The 23,988-nt window shown below is 36.5% G+C and overlaps 1 protein-coding gene across 2 annotated transcripts in view; it reads right to left on the bottom strand.

Annotated features, from left to right (window-relative positions):
• Positions 1-23,988, bottom strand: part of entrep2 (endosomal transmembrane epsin interactor 2) — a 205,877-nt gene that overhangs the window by 111,840 nt on the left and 70,049 nt on the right. For both annotated transcript variants that reach the window (XM_087261287.1, XM_087261288.1), the window contains exon 2: positions 3,863-3,919. In XM_087261287.1, coding sequence (XP_087117413.1) covers positions 3,863-3,919 — 57 coding nt within the window. The remainder of the gene's footprint in view (positions 1-3,862; positions 3,920-23,988) is intronic.

The following is a 23,988-nucleotide window of genomic DNA, read 5'->3' as shown; positions in this document are numbered from 1 at the left end:
CCAGCTGCAACCCACCCATACACTCTCATTCACAGACATACACTACAGCCAATTTAGTTTATTCAATTCAACTAAAGGCCCACTCAGAATCTGCGCATACAGAATTCCGCAGATTTTTAGCCCATCGTTGATTCTGTTTATTTATGTGTGTAAATGGGTGTAAACGTATACTTATTTCTTTTTTAAATGAATTACAGTAATATTATTGACTAACATGAAAATATTCATATGATTTATTTACTATACAGTGTTCTTTCTTTTAGTGGATATATTATATGAAAGTCTTGCTTTGTTTACCAAATAAAGTGGATCTAATTGGATCTGCATTGTAAACATTACTTTACATTACTTTTATTTCATATATTTATGTTTTAGTTATGGTACTCCCAAAATCATTCTGCATAAATCTGCAGATTTTTAACAAAATTCTGTGCAGAAATAGCAAAAAATGTCTGCAGATTCTGTCTAGCCCTACCTATAGCGCATGTCTTTAGACTTATGGGGGAAACCAGAGCACCCGGAGGAAACCCACGCGAACATGAGGAGAAGACTTTAAGGCTGTAAATCCAATAAGGTTTAAAAGTTTATCATTCCTTTTTGGGAAAAAAAAGGATAGGTTAACAAGTCGCATGACATACATTTGCCCGTAGTTATGTAAAGTGTTCAGAGCTCCGCTTTTTGTTGTTTTGAGTTTGTTTTTTAGGGAGTGTTTTTATTGCCGTCGAATACCCTAAGGATTTCGGTTTCTTTTTCACGTTTTTATTTTCTTTAGTAAGTTTAGAGCAGATTTTGTGTTCTAGTTTATGTGGTTGTTGGTTTTGTTTAGTTCTTTGCCTTAGCGCCACTCTAGTTCCTTTTCCCCCCTGTACAAAGCTCAAAAATGCTCTTTTGTTGGCTTAATTATATTTCCTTATAGAAAAATAAACAAATTAAATGTTAAGATTGCTTGCCCTTGTTTATTTCCATCTATTTTCTTTCTAAATTTTACGTTTTCTTTCCAAAGACACCTTATTAAATAGTAACAACTACGATAACACAAAACTTGAGATGTGAACACATGGTCATATAGACCACTGTTATGATACTATGTTTTGTTAACTTTTTTATTATGTTTTGAACTGGACTGGCACTGACCTGCCATTCACTTTCATTGCATGGATGAGATTACCATAAACATATTGTCTAAAATGTTTCTGTGCATTATATTAGAATGACATGATCGTGAGTGAGTAAATTCTGACAGAATGATTACTTTTATGTGAACCATCTTTTCACATACAAAGCTGACTTGTGCGAAGCATTGCATGAGTTGTCTGTGTGTGTAATCATTTGTCTTATGTGTGTGATTTTGTGTCAGGGTTAGGATTTACCAACATCCCACCCATTTTGCAGCCTGTAAACTTGTATACTCTCGGTTAATGCTCCCTCCGGAGCCAGCCGATCCCACAGAACAAGAGGCATGAAAAATGCAGCCAGCGTGCCCAATCCCTGCTGCAATTATGCATGAGCAGAACGGCTGGCTGAACAGAGCAAACCCAATGCATACACTTTACATCCCATTCCCACTGCACTGGCTTCCAGGCTGGATCTGTGCATGCTCGGCTCAGACATTCACACTGTCTACAGAGCACTACATGACAGGCAATCAGAAGCCCTCCAGCTCCCTCTTGATGGAGCTTGCTGTGATAATGCCTTAGCATCAGACACAACCTAACAAATCCACTAAAAAAAAAAATCTGACAGGGCAGAGGGTAAAAGGAAGATTGCCCTCCATGAGTGCAACATACATGTGTATGTCACATACTGCTAACTGAATGTTATGAACAGAAAAAAGCTCATTTTAAAACAGTTTCAGAATTTAAAACTTATAGATGACACTATACAATGGAATTAAATGTTTTACTTTCAATCAGAATTAACTAGAAGTGCAAATATACTATATTAAAGGTATTATTAAGATTTTAGTAACAGTTAAGGATAGTCTTAAGGATATAATCTAGTGTGCTCCAAAACAATGACAGAATTCGAATTTAGAAGAACTACAGTAAATATCCAAACCTTGCAGTTTGTTTTTCCTCCAAAATGGCTCAACAATTATTATGGCATTACCTCATACTTCAGTTTCTTATCAAATCTTCTGACCAATCAAATGCTTTCTAGTTTCTGACATGCCCTGCCCCCTTCAAGATGCTTCTCATTTGCTTGAGCTCAACCACTCTCACTTGAAGAGCTGTGATAAAAACGAAAAGCTCTTGAAAGTGGAGGAGTTACTGTATGTCCCACTCTGTCTTTATATTTCAGTTGAGATCATGTTAAACATAGAATAAAAACACAATGCACATTTCAAAGCACTTCATGTGATCTTTAACATTTATGAGATTTGTACAAGAGACTTAAAATAAAGAAGGTTCTCATAGTGAAGCCTCAAAAGAAACATTTGGGGTTCCACAAAGAACTTTTCAGTCAACAGGTCCTCTTTTTTTCTTTGTGAGAAGAGCATTTTCATGATATAAAAACATTGTTCAAGTATAAAGGAATTAAAATGTTTTGTGGATATTAAAGGATCTTCATGAAACAATGCCAATAAATAACCTTTATTTTTAACATTTAACTGTATATTTTAATTTGCCAAATACTGAATTTCATTTGCATCATTAACAATTAAATTTTTTTAAATTTTAATAAATTCTATTAAATGTAATCTTGTAATGTAATGTAAAATGTAATCCCTAAATTATTATCTATTTTTTCTTACTATGAATCATGTTGTGAAATTCAATTCTTTTATTATGAACAAATCAATGTTATAAATTATTAATAAAGACTATATCACTATATGAATACACAAGACGTATCACTCGTATAGTTTTGAATGGGAAAAAGTGTAATGGTTCATATGGTGAATGAAGCTCCGCCTACAAGTATAGGAGCTGTTCCTCCAGGGGAGAAGCTGGGACCAGACGTGTGTTTTTACGACAGTTTGGTGGTCAACAAACACACTGGAATCTCAGCGTATACTTGCTTCACAGGCATAAGAAATATATCCAAATAAAGCTTGAAGTCTCTGATTTTGCATGAACTAACTATACTTGAGGACAAAAGTTTTTTTTTGTTTTGTAATCTGCGAGGTACAGTCCGTCCTGTCAAACGCACATCACATGACAGCAGCAACAACTCAAATGCCCACAAACTTGTAAACAAAGAGTCGCTGTCTTTCTGTCATTTATGAATTACTTCAGAAGAGCAGCGCGGTCAGACGAACATTATAAAGAGAATGATAATGTGTAGAATGGCCATAAATGAGGTTAGTGTCGTGATCTCGTTCCTTTCAAGTGCGCATGCACATTACACATTAGCTTGGGCAACCTGAAAAAAATGCTGATTTTGTTTGATTCGAACATTTAAAAAAAACCTATGAGACAGTTGTAGTTTACTTGTACTGGTGATTCGTAGTGTAATCATAAGCTTGGCAAACAGTTTTGGAGAATTTGATGTTTCCCCATTCAGACAGAATACCCTAACATATTGCCCGATAGGATTTTCAAACGTGGCAGCCGAGTGAAATGACTTGTCTTAAAGGGACTTTGTTATTAATAAATGTTACCACATGAATACATAAATGCTAAAATTAAAATATGTTGTTTAGACAAAGTAGTTACACTAATTTACACTATTTACTTTATAATAATTAAAAAATTATTTTATTTTACTAGCTTATCACGTAAATCAGAATTTAATATTGTACATTGGTAGAGTGAACCACTAAAAAATTATATATTGGTTGCTTAATAGGGCTGAATATTGGCAAAGCACACATACATAAAAAACATCACATGCTTACTAGCATAACTATAATTCTTACCACCAAAGAAAGGGGCCTTTTCCATGACACCACTCCAATCAGTCCAGACAATAGCACCTAAAACAAAGAAAACAACATTTTGAGACAAAAAAATGGAGCTGCATGTCTCAAAACATCAAAACCTTCAAGCAAAATTGCATACAGGAGACACTTCCAGGTGACTTCATCAATATTTCATGTGCAGGGAGTGTATGGTCATCCAAACTGCAGGGGGAATTCTACAGATCGAGTTGAGATGTTAAAACAACTGTGCATTTACACTTTTATAGCTACCGCAGCACTTGTTCTTTCGTTCTGTTCTCTATCTTTTTCTCCTTCACCCTTCATTAACCAGCAGCACTCCACTGCGAGGCAGTCTCTCTCTCAAATGCTCCTTCACCCTTTAACCCATCATGTCCAGCAGGCCTCTCTCCCTAATTCACACTTTTTACCCGCGGGACTTCACAGCTGTGCTACAATCACAGCGCCATCTTACATAAACCAACGGGAGCACAGAGTTAAATGCAACATGCAGAGGGAATGAAATGTTCGGGACTGAAGCTGATGTTGTCAGCGGTTTAGAATGCAAATTCAGGTTATGAATAATGCTACAGATTGAATTAAAATGTTTCGAAATGCATATATAGGGCTTTTATAGGTGAAAGGTGGTGAATGCTGTCTTATTTGCAGTCACTGACTGAAATGTGTTTGCTGGCAAAAGAAAAAGTCTGAGAACGTAGACTGAAGAGTCGATCGATCTGAAGATTACAGGATTATGCCATTGTGTGCTATTACATACAACTTTGGGATTAACAACCACAAACATAAAGGAAAAGCAAGAAAATAATGAATAAATAATAAAAAAAAAAATGGTATGATCATGTTAGCGATACAGGATTATTGCCCCAAAAAAATTAAAATGTAGGGTAATAACAATGTTTTTAATAATGTTCATTATTTTACACATCATTTGGCTTCATAAGAACCATATCATCAGGTATTAACTTTGTCTCACCTATTTTTTTACTCTCAAATTAAGTGCCATAACCGCTGGCTTGTATTTTATGAATCTCCAAAGACCACATTTTTAGCTGAAAACCTTCTTTAATGTTATTGCACGAAGAGTCATCTACATATTGGATGGCTTGAGGGTGAGTAAATGAAAGGTGCCGTAGAATAAAAATCTGGATACACCTACAGTAGAAACAGTAGATTATTAAAAGTTCAGTACACGGAAATGACATGGCATGAGCCTCAGACACCCCTGTTTCCTCATTCTCATGTAAATCCTGTGAGTGTAAAAGCCCAGTGAAAAACAGGCAATTGGAACTGTTACCTTCCACACAAATTCATTAATATGCATTACCCAGGCTGCCTTTGATCAGCCACGTTTCTAAGTCAAATTACAACTTGAGTTATATATATATTTTTAAATATTTTTATTAGGTTTTTTTGGCTTATACTTCTGTGTATGAGGGAATCTTATTTTGGAAATGAAACAAACTTTATTTTGTGAAGTGGTGGGTGGAGTGAGGCTTCATAAAACACTGAAACAGTCGAATCAAATGTGTCGAAGCTTCGATACGTTTGGAAACCTGCCTCTACGGTGACACCTAGTGGTCATTTTTTATGTATTGCTCTGAAAAAAAAAACTGTTACACAAATTAAGGAATTATACCCTATGTTGTAGAGTTGAGATTTCAAGTGATTTAGTGCAGCAGTGAGAATTCTTGACTAGCATACAGAGATAATGGCTTTGAATCCAGAGTTATGCAGCTATAGAGATTAGTTTTTAAATGCTCTGTTCTTGTAATGTGTTTTGTTTTAACATTGGTCTGACATTTGAATGAACACTTTGTGAATGAATGTCTTAAATTGGTCTTAAAAAATGTATATTATTAAAATACATCAAGTTGCAATTTCTGAGTATTTGTACAAGTTGGGATTTGAACTTGGGACTTTCGCAGCACAGTTACTCTGTGCTCACGCACAATCCACAAGGTTATACGAGACAGAATTTTTTAAAATCCTGTCAATTAAACAGGTCTGGCAGGTCTGGAAACACTTTTGAAATGGCCGATGCTTTGAATCACTTTAGTCACGTGACCTGGGTGTTTTGTATCACTTTAGTCTTGTGACCTGGGTGTTTCAGTTCATGCTTTACTGCTTTGAAATGTTTCAAAATACTGTTTCGGGATCTCGACTTTCGCATCAGCCATTCGTAGTTTTATGAAGCAGGCAGCCATGTATGATCTCATCTGTTCACAGTGTGTAAAAATGCAAAATGCAGGATATACGGATTATAAATTGTTCGATACCACCCCTAAGAGGCATAAGGTCAGTTTTACTCTTACTACTTACTCTTACTCTTACTCTTAATTTACTAATCTTCGGCTAGTTTAACGTGCACATCGTGACATGTTTGTAATGTTTGTAAAGAGGCAACAGACATTTATAAATGGGTGAATATTAGTTTGTAATGAACTTTTATGCATTCTCATAATACGTACAATCATTTTTCTTAAGCAAAAGGACAGCACTACATTTAAACTTATCTGTTTATCTAGTTTATCTAACTTATCTAATTCCCTTCTGTGTTTTCAAATATGTTAAAACCACAAAATATAACACTGAACACATCTCTGTCAGTCTCTTTTATCAAATATAATCAATATAGTTTTTATTTCATCCACAACACAACTCAGGAGCAAATTAGTTTACTCTAGATGGCTCACTCTTAGATAAACTAAATCACTTTTCGATCACTTTAGTTGAAAAAATTGTCATTTAACAAGACATTTATTTTAAATTTGTTAAAATATTTTTTGACAACTGAAGTATGATTATTTTGTTTGTGTGTGCATGTGTGTGTTCATGTGTGTGCGTCAGGCACTGACATGAACTGCTTGAGCATCATTTCAGAGCTCATTAATATTAACAACCCTTCCAAATAGGGTCAAAACTAACCATATCACATTACGGCCAAGTCCTATGGTTGGAAACGGACCATTTTTTGAAACTTTTGCCACTTACCAAAGCCATATAACCTATATTTAGAGATCAGAGAATAATTAAACATACTGCATCAATGCATTTTATAGCACCTTTAACTGTCAATGTAATATTTTTGGCTGTTGTTGTTTAGCTATCCCTTTAAGCATGATCAGGTCTGCTAAATGCTAAAAAAAAAAATCCTTTTAACAACATCACTGCAATAAATAAACATTATATTAGCGCAGCAACAGCAGCAAAACAATACACACAAAATATAGCATGATCAGAAACCATTTAGGCTACTATTAAGATACTTCATTAACACAAGTACATTTCTATAATAAGTGTAACATGAGATTATGTTTTATGACAGAGAAAGTGTAAGACAGATGCTTCAGCAAGATGATGTGAAAGATGATTCACTTTGTATTTGCTCCCTTGAATTATTGATCCTCTTTCAGTAGCAATTGAGAAGGAGAAATAGAGAGAGAGAAAATGAAACCAAGACTGAGAACGAAAAAAACGCTTAAAAAGAGTCAGTTAAAGATAAGATTGAAAGAGAGTAAAGGCCTGGCTGGTGTACGTGGGGAAAGAGCAGCAGCACAAAGGAGCTCACTGAAAGGAATATTTTGCCCTAGTGCAAAATCCTATTCCCTGGCAAAATCATAAATCCCTTGGGCTTCTAAACGATTCTATAGAATAAAAGAATATTTGGAGGTATTCCATGCAGTGCCTGATTAAATATGATACAATGATATGCAGGGAAATTCAACCCATGTATTTTATCACTTCTACCTAGGGCTGGGCGATAATTCAATATCGATAATTATCACGATATAAAATTTTTTGATAAAACGATAATGACAGTTCGATAATTGCTTGATAATATTTACACACTATGCGTAACGTTGCGCAAGCATTTTGCAGCCTGCAGTTCCGGATGCCGCACGCCGTACAAGTTTACAGCCATACAGTGTTAGTTGTACTTAGAGGAGTAAGAAAAAAATAAGGTAAAAAAGGTCAGAGTCACAGACATTGTTGTCAAGAAACGTCACTGGACCTCAGTCTTAAGGTACTTATTTTTCTGCTATCCGACACAAAACAGAGCAACGTGCACTGCAAACTGAGCAGACAACTCGTGTCATCAAAAGCAGGCAACACCACAAGCCTGTTTCATCATTTAAAACAACACCACCCTTATGAAGATGATAAGAAATTTTAGACCTAAACAAGTGCTGGTAAACCAGCGCAGCTACCCAGCAGTGTCATGTCATCATATACGAAAGATGTGCCTTAAGAGAAAAAAAACCCCAAAAAGACAGACGAAAGACATGAGAGAGAACACAACCTCAAACACATCCCAATGAACGCTTGAAGCTTGCTCTACAGGCTGCATTATTTAAAGATATTTGATAAGACATTAATAGGATATTTTGGTGTCAAGCTTATGTTTCCTTTTTAATATTAAGATATTTGTATTGAAATCTGTAATACCACTATTGTCCCTCACCGACGGTAAAACAACCAGCCTTTATATATTTAAAGGACATAATCACTGATGAGAAATCAGATGCTCAAGACAATCTTTAAAATAATGACATATTAAAAATACAGCAAATATATGACAGACGTTTACAACAGCAGTGGAATATTATTTAAATCTTTTTTTTTTTCACGGAGCGAAGCATTATCCACCCGCAGTTGTTTAAGGTGGGCACAAACTAAAAAAAGAATATAAATGTAATGCGTGGACGTGTCTCACAGCGCAAAGCATAACTAAACCTTTACATGTCCATGCTTTATCAGTCATCGATAAGGTCTATTGATTAAAGTGTTATTGACAATCAGTAGATCATCAAAAAATCGTTAGCATCCCTAAATAAAATATTTTTAAGTATATTTCACCCTAAATTAACAATACCCGCCATTAAAAGGAGAGTTCATCCAAAACTGACTCATGACTCACCTTTTACCCTTTCCAAATCGTTTTATTTATTTATTTTTTCTGATGTTGAACAACAATATCCCATAACTTGTAATGTCTTTGGTTGTTGAAAACTTGAACAGTAAATGCTGAATTAAGATTGTTTTTTTGTTTATTATTTTATTATTTATATTGTCAGACAGCTAAAACATTTCACTAAATGTGTTAAATCAGCTGCACAAAGCCATTGGCATACTGACAATCTTATAAAATTGATAGATATAAAGATTTTACGTTTATCGTGATAAATATTGATATAGACTGATATGAAAAAATTATCGTGATAATTTTTTTTGCCATATCGCCCAGCTCTACTTCTACCTAGGTGTATATTGGCTTATTATTAGAATATTTGCTGTTTATTAGTACTTATAAAGCACATGTTTAATCCTACATGACCATATTCTAGACATAAACTAAACTGCTTCTATTTTACAAACTAGTAGTGGATTTATTGAGGGAAAAGTTTCTAGTGTTAATAATGTTCTTTATATGTAACCATAGGTTTGTGGTGTGCAATTCAGGCTCATTGGAAATATGTGCCCAGAGCCCCATTTTTGAGAAAAAAGAATTATTTACCCTGCACTACGTCTTCTTGCAGTTTTTGATCCACTTGAAGCCAAGTGTACATTTTTGACAATCTCAAATACGTTACCAGGGCATGTTTTCTCATCCGTCTTCTTCACTAGAGACCCCTATGTACATTTGTGAGAGAAACCAGTTGTCTTGTTGTTGTGCATAACATATCAGCTTGATATCAACTGAACCACCCACCCCAGTGGTTCGCACACATACACTTTACTTGGGCAGGATGCCCAGGTATATTAACAGCCGCCCAAGTATACTTGGTGACATTTTTTTATCATCATCCTTTTACACTTTTTTTTTGTATACGTCTAATAGCCAAACATCCGCGATCGATTAACTAGTTGAAAATCTCCTCTCGCCCTACACATTTTCAACTTATTATTGTGTGCAATAGTGTTTTCAAAAAGCAAACTAGAAGAGAATAGTCTTTGCAGTCACATGCTTTTTAAAATTTTTCATGGTTCCTGAAACCATCCTTCCCCAGTCTCGAACCTCAATCCAGTCTGCTCTGCCTTTTAAGTCTGGCCCCATTCATGGTGAGCTACAGAGCAAAAACAAAATAAGGACATGAGCAGTCAGTGTTACTGTCCCGTGTTGTTCTTTTACCACAAAATGCAGCCATATGTACCCCGGGGCACATATTTCTTATGGCACACAGTTCTCAAAAATGCAGCCCTGGACACATTTTTCGAATGTGCTTACATGTATGTTGGGTAAAGGTTATCAAAAATTTTGTTGGAGTAAAAACCTAGCGGTTTGCAGTGCAGTAAAGATTTAAAATTTCAATTTTGGTATACAAACTACTGTTATGACTTCACTTTTTATACCTTCTACTCCATGGCATAACAGAAGACCCAATTAACTGGGTTCCGTTGCTTTTTAGTAAGATTTATTTCTTCTCAATGAGTATGTCAGTACAGTTCATGATCACGTTTCATCCTCTTTATGACAGTTTTAATTATTTTTCTGCTGCTGTTATTTCCTTTGATATCAGACAGGAACAATACAGCCCTACCCAAATGTTTACTTTTATCTGACTCACGAATTATGAAAAGGTACATTTATGTACTGAGGGATGAGTCAGAATGTTTGTCTCATAAAAATAACAGCACACCAGGGATACCGTCAAAAACGGGAGACACACACAGAGACTTGTACAGCTATCTTTATGGAGACTTCTCATAGATGTAATGAATTGTATAGACTGTGTTTATTGGATCCCCTACCCCACCCCATTCTGTAGATTTACATTTTAAAACTACTCTATTTTTTGTGATTTATGAACCATTTTTTTCATGGGGACCAAACAAATGTCAAACTTTACAGATGTTGCTATACCTGTGGGGACATTTGGTCCATACAACCCGATCAATACATTGTTCATACTCACTCATACACAATACCTTGGCTATATTACGGCTGCTATTATTTGAACTCTTGCCTTCACATGGCACTGTATGAATCCCCATTGACACAATCCCTTATTATTTTTAGTTCTGCGCCTGAATTAGACCTCCCTATTGACTCTCAGCACATTTATAGCACACCTGGAGAGCAGGTTAGTGACACATTTTAGAGTGACTTCGAATGCTTCTTCCTTCTTGCTTGCTGGATAATGGATAGACTTGGGATCAGTTTAGCAGAGAAGTAATTTGGCTCAAACTCTTCTGGCTTTATTTGAGGATACAGCATAAAACATCTGCAATCATCAATCCTATATTCCCTACATCTCCAATGGTGCACATATTGTGCCCTGGGTACGAAGTCTTGCAGGTGATTTCCTGCCTGTGTGGTTGAGTCTGCGGAGAAATTGTTTTCTGGAAAGAGGCAACGATAGCAAGCAATAATCAAAGAAGGATTTCACCCTCGGCTGCGCTCTCAACAGGATTAAGACGCACCACTCACTGACATTAGCCACTAAAGCCTTTTAGCTCCGTCAGCAGAGCTATGAGAAGAGAGAGAGCCCTTCAGTCAATTACCGCGGTACAGCTGCTCCGGCTAATATATGTACATGTCATACAGGCCATATCGCAAACACCGCAAATGACAACTCGACTCTGAGGACCAGATTCAGCTTAAGTCCAGTCTGCTGGAACTGGACTATTAGGGAAAATCTGAGGGAACACAAATTGTCAAACAGTGCTGGATCAAACACGGTGCGGTTTGGGAAATTGCTCTTGGCTGACAAAATCAAGACTAAACTTGTAGCAGTTTGCATATTGAGTGTGTTGTGAATGTGCTCTGCAGAGTGTGAGGTGCAGTGGGTTACTGGGAGACGCTCTTTAATCACAGTGAACTGTTTGCACAGCAGTGATATACAGTAGGCCCCCTTCCCAAACACAGATAGAGAGAGGCTGGGAGAGCCAGATATACAGCAATTGGGAAAAAAAACTACAAGATGTCAGATTTGTATTTTTAAGCCACCAGGAAGAGGTCTATGTGAAAAAATAATAAAATTAGGGCCAGGCGATATGGCAAAATGCAATCTTGATCATTTTTTTCCCATATTGAATGATAACAATGTATATTTAGATACAAGTTGTTAATGCTTCCAGATTGAAAAGAGTATTTTAACAATGACTGAAGCTACAAAAATTAAAAACATATTTTCGACCGATAAATTTTCAGTGGCCGTAAATTCAGTACATCTCAAAACAGTCCAGAGCTTATCATTGTTAATGACACAAATTTAATTGCGATTTAATATATTGTTTATCGACCCAGCCCTATAGCATAGGAGAATAAAGATAAATGAAAATCATCATGATGTATTTTATATTTTAGTTTTTTTTTTATTCTGTTTGATAAGTTAATTAATTGTTTCTTTTTTTTATTATTAAAATTGCATTTGCAGAGACAAACCTTTATTTTGTTTCTGACTCCTTTGTCTTATGCTGTAGACATGGTAGAGTTTGAAATTCTGTTGTACTGCGCTACTAAAAGTTGCGGGATAAAACAAATGATTAGACATTTAAAATGTGAGTGATTGGTCCATATTTCAAATTTCTCTACAGAGAAGTCATGTTTTGATCATTAACTGGTCTTATGCAGTCAGATGATGCAATTTCGCAGGTCAGGGTTCACCAAGCTTGAACCTTGTTACGCAGCAACATGCAAAGCCTTTAACATGAGCTTGCATTTCCAGTATGCCACATACATATTCACATGTATGGAAGTCTATGGGGTAAAAACTGCAGTGTAACTAATCTGCAATTGCCTCTCTGAATATCACACTAACTGTACCAAAAAAAAAAAAAATTCTAATACTACTAATACTTCCCTTCTTAGACTTTAAAGACCTGAAACTTGCCTATAACACTTATTTATTGTTGCTCTTAGTTGTGTAAATTGCTTCCTTGTCCTCATTTGTAAGTCGCTTTGGATAAAAGCGTCTGCTAAATGACTAAATGTAAATGTAACTGCGAATTTAGCCATGACTGTCCACAAACCAACAATAGAGCTTCTTTTTTTCACCTGTTTTGTTGATTAAATCAGCTGTTCCCAATGAATTAGAGTAATTAGAATGCTTTAGATCAGCTTGGACTATATAGAATGGTATAGAACTTTGGATTTTCCCATAGACTGTGACAGTTTGCAAAACGTATAAATAATTTTTGGACATGCCACTTTTTGTTCAAATGTAAATAAAAGTGATGGAATATTTTTTTTTTCTTTCACAAATACGCCTCTTCCACATCGTCCAATTATCTTTTGGGAGAAGCTTGTGTCATTTCCTGTCAAAAAAACTCCACAACTTGCTGATTGAATAAGATTAACCAAATCAGAATTAGCTATGGATATGAATAATATCGGGCTTGACTGTATACACGAACATACATACATGTATACTGTATAGAAGGATGACTAGCAAGAGTAATCCTTTTTTCAGTACTCCAATACTACAACTATATAATCTGTATAGTTTTGATACGCTAGAAATAACTGGCTTAAGCATCATTCGTTCAGACACTGCTCTACAGATTCAGTAGCAATTACGGTATGTTCTCCCATTGCACAGCAATGCACATGCAAAAACTAGTGGCATCAAAGGACTCTTTTTACTAAAGCTAGAGACCCAGTTAAATACCAAAATGCCAGAGTAAGCCATTACTTACTAAGAAATCCAAATGTCAATTGGATTCATACTAGGGCTGCACGATATTGGAAAAAATTGACATTGCGATATTTTTTTCCCCTGCGATATATATTGCGATATTTTATACATATATATATATATATATATATATATATATATATATATATATATATATATATATATATATATATATATATATAAACTTAAAACTAGGGCTGTGACGGTCACCATAACAACCGCGTCACCGCGGTGGTCATTGCCACCTCGGTTGTCCATTGCCACCGGCCGTAGTACGTGACGTCACGCACTTTAAAACACAAATTACTGTTATGTTGCCAAGTATTACATATCTGTTAGAATATAACATTAGGCGCGATTCAGCAAGTTCAAGTTCAACCATGAATCTTGTTAGAAAACGAACTCTTACATCTGGGAACATTTTGGATTCGTGCCGACCTATAGAAAGGTGAACGAATCGATTTGGATTAAGCTTGTTGTATGGGGGTTTTAAGTAAAGTGTGTTTTAATATTCACTGCTGAGTGCTGAGAGTACAAACACTGAGGAGCAAATCCATCGATACGCAGATCCACGGGTCCCGAACCATGCAAGCTAGTGGCGATTGACGGCAAAGGGAAAAAAAGGCATGTAGGCTTAATCAACTCCTGTCTTCTAAACGCAGAAGCCCAGCTCAGCCAGGCATGGCAGAGGCATTTGCAAAAATGGCCAGATACAAAAGAGAAAGTGATTAATGGAAGACATTGACGAGAAATTGAGCAACATAGGCTATTTGGTAACTACTTAAGAACGCGCCGCTCCGCAGCGCAGAGAAACCTGCGTTGCGAGAAATGCGGGCGGCGGAACAGAAGGAGAAGCCCTCTCTCGCATGGTTGTGAAAAAGTAACCTGTCTGTGCATTTTCGCTACAAGCACACCGTCTGACAGTGTATTGCTGGAAACATTATAACCCCATTCTTCACTTAAACCGGACAAAGTCAACATGTTAGTTTTTCTGGCAAATAATTTAAAATATGACTACAAAAGGTGGAGAGAAACTACGCTGTTTTTTTAAACATCTGACTTATATTGTTACTAGGTTAGTATTTTCTTTTTACTTATAATTATTAATATTTATATTGTTATTACACTTATTAGTAAAGTGCCATTTAGAGTTTTTGTTAAGTTCTTAAAAAACGTTTAATTGTTATTATTATACAGTTTCAAGCAGTTAACGTAATTTAATATTTAACTACAATATTTATAAACAGTTTTGTGTTGTTTTATTAACGAAAGTTCAAAAATAACCATGTACGTTTATACGGATGTTTTATTTATTAATATTAAATTCGGGTATTCCTTAATTTTTTACATAAAAGGTAAATTAACTTAAGTAGGCTACATTATTTGTTGATGTACGAGATCGAGGAACATGTTTGCCAGTAAATAATGTTCGCACCACTTAAAAAACAAAACAAATGAATAACTTGCGAAAAGGATGCAATAAAAAATGCAAGCGCTTAATCATTCTTCACAATCGGATTCGTACGTGCAATAAGCCGAGGCTATATTGCGCCGACAAGAACAAGCCCTGAAACTAAGTCTAGAGAGAGAATTAATACTAGTTAATATTAATGATTATAAACACGAACTGCGTTGTATGATAAACGCATCACAATGATGTCGTGATCTTTGCTAAAGAACTGATATGTTATCGCCGTCTCCCCAGCCAGGTTTTCATCTGCTTTTTTCCCCTTGTTCTGGATATAAACAATAAAGTATCAGCGCCAGACCAGTGGTTTAAATTATATTTTACTCTCCTGATTTCTTTTCTTTTCATTAAAAAATAAATAAATGTTTAAAGTTTTGTATTGCATAGCCTATATATTTTTAAAGATTATCATTCAGTCTACCTGCAGCGCATGTGGTTGTGTGCTGGGCAAATCCCCTTTACTCATGCTACCCATTTCATTTATGACACTGTAAACTTGACTTGGCAGGCTGATCATCTTTAAACTCAAAAGGTGTTTTTAACTTGAGACTGCATGCTTCTGCATAATGTGATGTTTCTTATTACAACTGTTAGCGGTGTCAAAATGAAAGCAAACATTAAAAAGGGTTTTGTTTTATCAATTGTATAGTTTAGTTTTAATAATAGCTAATGTATATAATAAATTATAATATCGATTATTGTGTAGACTACAGTGTTCAACAAAACAATTTTATTAGGTTACTCTAATAGACCAAATCCCTAACTAAAAAACGAATGTGAAAATTACAGGCAGTTGCGTCTTTGCTAAAATTAATTTAACGACAAATTTCTTTAGCTTTTTTCCCCTTTAGAGATCAAAAGAGCTGTATTTAAAGAATTATTTCACCAAAACATGAATTGAATGCCCAGTTCTTTCCCGTGTGAGTTTAGTGCGCCTCCGCCGCGTCTGCGTTTTTAAGGTTACAGGTGCACCCTGACCTGACGCGGGGACCAGATCTCTGTATTGCTTTAATTTCTCAATCTTCATAACTGCATTGCATTTTCATATGGTAAAATATCAAAATTTATGTTCTGAAAGTAGTAGGAATGACGGGATTGTTAATTAATAACAGAAAGAACTTTCACTTTTGAGTGAACTTCTGTCACGTGTTATTTTAGTATGATAAAATAAACAAAAATAGTAATGCAGAAAAGTATTTTTCGCTCTGCCAAGCCTTCTCTGTTGCTGTATAGAGAAGCAGCCTGCTCAGTCTCCTTACCCCGGCCCCACCCCGCCCACCGACTCCTGAACGTCTCACTCACTCACTCACTCACTCACGCGGGCATGCAGTGCGGTCTCATGAGGAAACGCAGCTTTTTGATATAATGTTTTTCTTGTTCCCAAATACAAATAATTTATCAAGTATTGTTTGAAATAAGTATTCGTAAAAACACGCTATTCCTGCTTTTCCGAATACCGTATTCCGGTTCGGCTCCACCCATAATATATATATAATTATTATTATTTTTTTTTTTTTCACATCGCACCCTCCTGCGATGTGACTATCGCGGATGCGCACATCGCGATTTCGATGCTGAAACGATATATCGTGCAGCCCTAATTCATACTGAATGAGGTGGACATTCAGTTACAATTCAATTTAGCAAACAAAACTTACACATGTAATGCATATGAACACATGATGAAGCAGTTGTGTATTGCACATACAGCTTGTAAATGACTCTTTAATGAAGATATGGATGTTTATAAAGTAATATTTAAAAAGAAACAATTTTTGGGTACAGTTTTTATAAGGGTGCAGGGCTTCCCACAGGTTTGAAATATACTTGCGGTGGTCGCCAGATTGAAACACACAAATTACCCACATGACATAAATAGTTAACTATATGCAACAAACAAAACATAATAAAAAAATTTAACAACGATTTTATTTATTATAACACTGTTATATACTGTTTCTTATTAATGTATTAAAGTAAAAAAAAGAAATCCACTATTTCTCTTACTTTTACTCTATTATGAGCCATGTGAACGCACTCACAGGTAATCTGCTTCTCTCTTCTTTCAAACCAAAGCATTTTATATATGTATAAAATATGTAATATATTGGCATCATAAAATTAATAAAATATACAGCAAATGAGAAATAAATGACAAAAAAAAAATTAAAACAGACAATATGACTAAAATTACAATAATTACAAGATTAAAACATGCCGATTATTTTAAAAAAGGCAAATATGTCGATTAACCATTGCTAATGGTGTACATATTTTGCAGCTAGTTTAGACCAGTCATTTCATCCTCTCAGAGTATGTATATGCAAAGTTTTTTTCTAAGTGCACTGTCAGCAGTAATGCTATGTACATAAAGAAAGCGAAACCAAAAGCTGAATCCTGGACATTTTAAGAGATTTACAAACCCCAGCTAGGTGAATTTTTGAAGTCCCTAAAAAGGTGCGTCTCTGTGGGAACAAGACCGAAACCCCCCCGGCTATACAGAATCCAAACATCCTATAACAAGCTGTCTGTATGAACACACACACACATAGACACACAGAACTAAGCAAGTGACACACAGCATCACGCTCTCTCTCATTCACACACATAGACAGCAACAAACAAGTTAAACACAGCATCATGCTCTCTCATTCACACACATACATTCGCGTGCTTGCTCGACCGCCCGCTCCTGTTAAAATTACTCCAGTTACCGACTGCTTCCGCGCTTTATTTGGAAATTTATTCTTCCACCGCAAGAAATCTGGTCGGGCCCGCGGCTCCCACTGTACAGCCGCAGGAATGCAAACCTCTAATGCCGAGTTCAGACTGCATGATTTTCAAACTAGTCTTGTCACAGATGTTTTCACACTGCATGACTATCTGGGCTAGCGTTTCGTCGCTGCTTTGTTTACACTGCAAGATGGTTCGGCGACATGGACATTCAAATTGCATGACTTTACTATAGGGAGAATCGCCGACAACTTCGTCCAAACTACGCCTCACAGCCAAAAACATGTATATCTTTTGTTATTAACTACATAATGAGAAAGAAGCCTTTAATGGGGTAGAACATGTACATGTTTGCTCACCTGGGTTTAAAGGGAATTAGCCATTTCTCCTCAACGTTGATAATAAACTAATTTCTTTCTGTATGAAACGTCAGACAGACACGGGTGCTCCTGAGTCCTGTCAAACCTCCACTAGTCACGTGCACGAGCAGCGATTTGTCTGTGATTTCAGGCATTTGTCGGCGATTTCTCAAAACCTGTCGGCGAGCCAAAATCGGGGCTAAAATCATGCAGTCTGAACTAGGCATAAGCCGGAGCCCCCACACGAATATGGGGAAAACATGCAAACTTCACACAGAAATGCCAACTGACCCAGCTGAGGCTAGAACCAGTGACCTTCTTGCTATGAGGCGATTGTGCTACCCACTGCGCCACTGTGCTGCCCAAAGGTATGACCTAAAAATTGTAAATAATAATAATAATAATAAGTTTCACCAAATATACCTGGATTGGCTGTTAATAAACCTGGGTGGCCCACCTAAGTAAAATCAATGTGTGAGAAGCAACTGATAGAATAACCAAGAACTGATAGAATGCCAATAGTAATGGCACAGGCGAGGACTATCAGTGTAACTGAACTGTATTTTTTTGGTTGAGATAAAATAAAATGTTGTTGTTTTTTATTCAGCCAAGGGTGCATTCAATTTAATTGTTTCAAAATGCTCAAGTTTCAAATTGATGAACACTAAATTGTGACACTATAGTCTTTTGGAGTTGATTTCCAGAAAATATGAATAGTCTCAATGCTTATTTTTTGATCAATGTAAGCCATACTGTATAAAAATATGAGTTGACTTGACTTTCATACATATATGTTTTTTTATGAATCAAAAATCCTTATAGAACTATAAAAAAACACCTATTCTCACTATTAATAAGACATTCTTTTTAGCCCCATCATGATGTGACACTGAAACTGAGATAATGCCTGCTTAAAAAACAACATTAAAATATATTAAAACAGACAGAAGTTACTTGGAATAGGAATTCAATAATATTTTTACTGTTTTTACTATAATTATAATCAAATAAATGCAGTCTTACTGCTGCCACGTTGAACATCCCCTTGACAAAAACACTCAAGCTAAACTAGCAAATGCAATCGGATGATTTTCTTGTCTCAGCTAATCCTTATTTTCTCAATATTCTCTCAGACTGATGCTTTCTGTTTTCTTGATACCCTGAGGGTGTAATCAAAATATTCAGAAGCTGAACATCCAGCACAACAAAAGACAAAGAGACAAGGCCAAAAACGATCAAATCAAAATGAGAAAACACAAGAACGTGCACCGCAATCTGTCAAATCAGACCCCATGACACACAGATGTTTAGACAGCTGCTGCTTGCTGCTATTGTTCAGGCTGCGTAGTAAAGGCATGAGCAGGCCTCTGGTGACGGAAGCAGGATGGTCAAGCAACTGAGAAGATTTTGGCCGGGCTCACGTGTGGCTGAACTGATGTTCATGTTGTGTTTCTGGAGGGAGTCCAAGATGTCTCACTGTTCCCTGCTGGTTTGTGCAATAAGCGCACATGTTCTTCTGACACCATTATGTGAGAATGTGGGGTCCGTTTGCCTCAATTAAAGAGAAACTATCATCATATAGTATGTGCTGTTAGATATAAATAGCACGAAAACTCCCACTGGTCTCTGCAATTGACTTCAAGGCATATTCCTCAAGCGTAGCCTACTGCGCACACATACTAAAGAAGGTGTGTGGCCTATCATCTTGATTTACATACATATTTATGAAGGTGCGTGCATACTTATAAAAGCGTAAAGCATCATCTGTGCTCACATACACTCTTATGAATGTTTATGGCTGTTCATATTTATTCTATAATGCTCGGCTTGAGTTCGGTACGTTTGCATGCATCCATAAACACGGTAATGATGATCAAGGCTACGTTGAGTGACTAAATGAAGGTCCTGGAATGAGGACACGACACACTTACACGTCGCATCCTAAAAGGGAGGGAAAGAAAGAGAGGGACGGATGGGAACGGTAGTTCTGTTGCCTTGGAAACCCCTTTCTGGACACTTTCCAGGCTTTGTAATGATTTCCCATTTACCCCTCCGAGAGGAAGAGAGCGAAGTGACTTCCTCAATATCAACATGCAACACACACTACGCTCAACACAGCTCCACTGTGAAGCCCTGAAGACACACACACACACGCATGCATAATCATATGGCATAAGAACCATGTCATGTAAAAAAAAAAAATGCTATCCTCGCGATTTTCACAGGAAACATTTCTCCATTCATTTTTGAAGGTGGCGGATGTGTAGTAAATTGATTCTGCTTCACACTGACTCCAGCACTAGAGAACTGAACTGAGCCGCTGACTGTATCACTGAGCTACAGATGGTATTGAGAAGCTGAACTTTCGGGCAGCTTGTGTTGTTTCCTTCTAAAGTGGTGACCTGCACCTCACTGCAGATTCGCTTCTATCTAATAAAATTACAGAGCCATTGCTGTCCTTGTCATAGCTGTAATCGTGTTACGAGGGCACTCTTATCAGGTGGAAAACATCTCTCTGGAACTGCTAGCACACATTCTACAAAAAGGCCATCTTCCTGCAGGTTACCAAGAAACTTGACTTGGTGCTATACATCTGTACTGGGTGGCTGCCTGAATGTGAAATGTGCATATTTGTGACACACATACAGTAACAGGGCTCTACAGTGTGACCAATTCAGACACACTTTTGTCTGAAAACTTACAAATGCAATAATAATTAATAATGTCCAAATTATGTAGTTCAGTAGTAGGTGTTTAATGGCCCATTTCCACTGTCAAAAGGTACCTAAAAGCAAACTGTACAGTAGCACTTTTTGGTTACCCTTTGCAAAGTGTACCTAGCACGACAAAAGGGTACCAAAAGGCGGAGCTAAATGTGCAGCTGAACACTATTGGTTTACAGAGAAACATCACTAGCGCATACACAAACAGGAGAATGAAAACAAAAAAAAAAAACACTATTTTTAAATACAGAGACATTACACCGTAAAAATATAAACATATAATAACAAGCCATGGTTGACCCGAGCTTAAACAAACCTTTACATCGTCTCGATGAACAGCCACAAAGCTAAGAAGAGCAGAATCTAGCCTGTGCACTGTAGCCGTTTACAAGGCCGTCTAAAGTAATTCTCGAGAGAGCTCGTCACGCACCTATATTTGAAATAATGATCTACTTGAGCTGATAATAAAAATATGCATGTTATTACTGAGGCACTTCTGACATCCGATCCTTTCAGAAACGGACAGAGTGAAGCCTGAAAAAACAAAGGAGAAGCTGGACAAAACAAAGGAGCAAATGATGCTTTCGGCAACAAAAAACATGAACAAACTGCCATGCTTACCTATTATCAACACTATTTGGACTATTATGAACTCAGAATGATGGAATTACTTTGGATGGAGGTTACATGTGCTGGTGAAGATTAAAGATACAGATGAGAGGTTTGCACTGACTGTGGGCTATGTTGCGTGTTGTTTTTGAACCCAAATAAGGACTAAATTTATGCTGTGTGTAGTTTTTCTGTAATTGATAACATATCGGAGACTGTAAGGGTCTGTATGTGTTCATATATGTTACATTTATTTTATATAATTGCAGGCATTACAGTAGGCTATTTTACCATGTTGCATCGTTGATCTGCAGATATAATTAAATCAAGTTTTTAGTAATGAACATACAAAAGTATTTATGTGTATGAAGCCTCTATTTTGTGAGAAGTGCTTCTCATACGATATGTGAACGAACAATAAAGCTTTACAGTAGACTTTTTTTCAAGGGAGAATGACATCGACTGAAACTTTCTGTCGTACACCACACCCACAAAAAGTTTACTATTGGTACCGTTTTGGCAGTGGAAACTCAAACCTGATAAAGGTGACCCGCACCGACTGTACTGTACCACTCAGTGTAAAGGTGCCATTATGTAACAGAAATGTTAAAAGTAATTTCTAAATTTGCATTTGCTGTGTATAGTTGAAATACACGTATCATATTATGATTTTATTTTTTTGTGTATAATTTAATTTATAGACGTTTGTTTCAAAATAACTAAAACTTTATTCAGCTGAATGCACTAAAAATGAATCAAAATGACAGCAAAGACATGCATGTTTTCTATTTGTAATAATGCCGTTGTAGCAAGTGAAAAGCAATAAATATTATCAGATTTTACTTTGATTACCATACCATATTCTCATGAGTGCTTTATTTTATATACTGTTTTCTTCTACTCTTTCTGGATTATCATGTTTACTTCTTTTGTATAGCCAATGTAAAAACCTCTGTGAAACCCATGCCAATTTGGGGAGTGTGTGTGTTTCCCGGTGTTTGGTTGTGGCTGGAAGAAAAAAAACATGTGCTGGATAAGTTGGCGGTTCATTCTGCTGTGGCGACCGCTGATTAATAAAGGGACTAAGCTGAAAAGAAAATGAATGATAGAATGAAAATGCTGGAAAATCAGCTGTGGCACCACAGAAAAAAAACAATACACAAATAATGCATCGCTTATAATATATTGATTATTCTTAATTTAAACACAAAAATAATCACAAAAAAATTTAATAATCTCATAAAACATTATAATCACAATAAAATCAAATTGGTGGCATTTCAGTTTGCAATTAATTGTTTTACGTGAATGACTTATAGACGTTGCATACATATATTTTGCAGCCTGTCAGTAAGCAGATGCGGATGAAGCGCGATTGATTTATATGTGAAGTCAATGCAAAGATGCGATTAGACATCCTGTGGCGGGAACTGGGTGTTTTGTGCGTTTTGACATGATTCAGACTGTAAACGAAAGTTTGAGCAAACAGCTTACAATGATGGAGGTTGATTCAAGGATGACGGCCGCTAGACGTGACCGAATTGAAGGACTTTTTTGTGCTTTACATGTATGGCCGGTATTATGATGTGTGTGAAATCGATAAATGTTTTTGTTTAACTTTTTCTCTGCAGTTAACGAGAGAAAACGCTTCCCTGTCATTGACGAGTTTTACGACAATCCAAGTTCAAGGTGTGTTACAGTAGGGGAATCCTTAACACATGTCCTGAGTGAGGTACCTGATGTCAGATGCTCCAGGAAGGGGAAATCTGAGAGAGAGAAAGTAAGATTGTGGATAAAAATAAGTTATACAACCTTCCTTTGGCTTAAACCCTACCATTTTAGATATGTTTTAGAGAGACAATCGCAAAATTGTCGGCATATTTCTGGCAATTACCACCACAAAATCAGTCATTTTTATCGCAAAATAATTGTGAAAAACTAGGGGGTCTGTCTAGAACTATAAATCCAAACCATATTCATGAGGATACACATTCAAGTTTGGGACACAACAGGGAGAAACCTTTGCTCTTTCTCTTAATGTGCAGATTAAAACAATGTCAGTGTATTCCACTCCTGAAGAAGCTGACATTCGGCAAGTGCCGATACTGTTTATCGCACAGAAAACCTGGAAGCCAGGGAATGCTTCTGGCTCACTTTAAAGCAACCAGATCACATGACTCACAGTGTTCAATTTAGAAATTGCATTCAGCATCTCAGATACAATGACAAACAAATAAACCTGTACCTGAGCATACAGTTCTGTGCCAACAACATGGCTTAAATGGATTATTAGAGTCAAGAGTGAAGATATGCTTTTTATTGGATTCAAAATGGAGAGTAAGAATACTATGGAGGAATGTTAATGACAGGGAGAGGATTTTGTTGTTGTTGGCTGGGTTATGCATGTGTCTGTGTGTGCAAGACTTGTGTTTACACTGTGACCTCTCCATCACATTGGCTTTAGCTCCTTCTGGGCTCTTGAGACACAGATGAGAGCTTCTCTCAAATTAGACACCGCCACACTCAAACAGCTCAAAAAGCCGCCGTTTATTCCACAACGGAGAGCACGGGAGAA

This window comes from Danio rerio, chromosome 7 (genome assembly GCF_052040795.2).
Source record: "Danio rerio strain M-AB ecotype USA chromosome 7, GRCz13ab, whole genome shotgun sequence".
NCBI classification, from domain to species: Eukaryota; Metazoa; Chordata; class Actinopteri; order Cypriniformes; family Danionidae; genus Danio; species Danio rerio.
The sequence above is the reverse complement of the archived record's forward strand: the minus strand, read 5'-3'. Positions and strand labels throughout refer to the sequence as shown.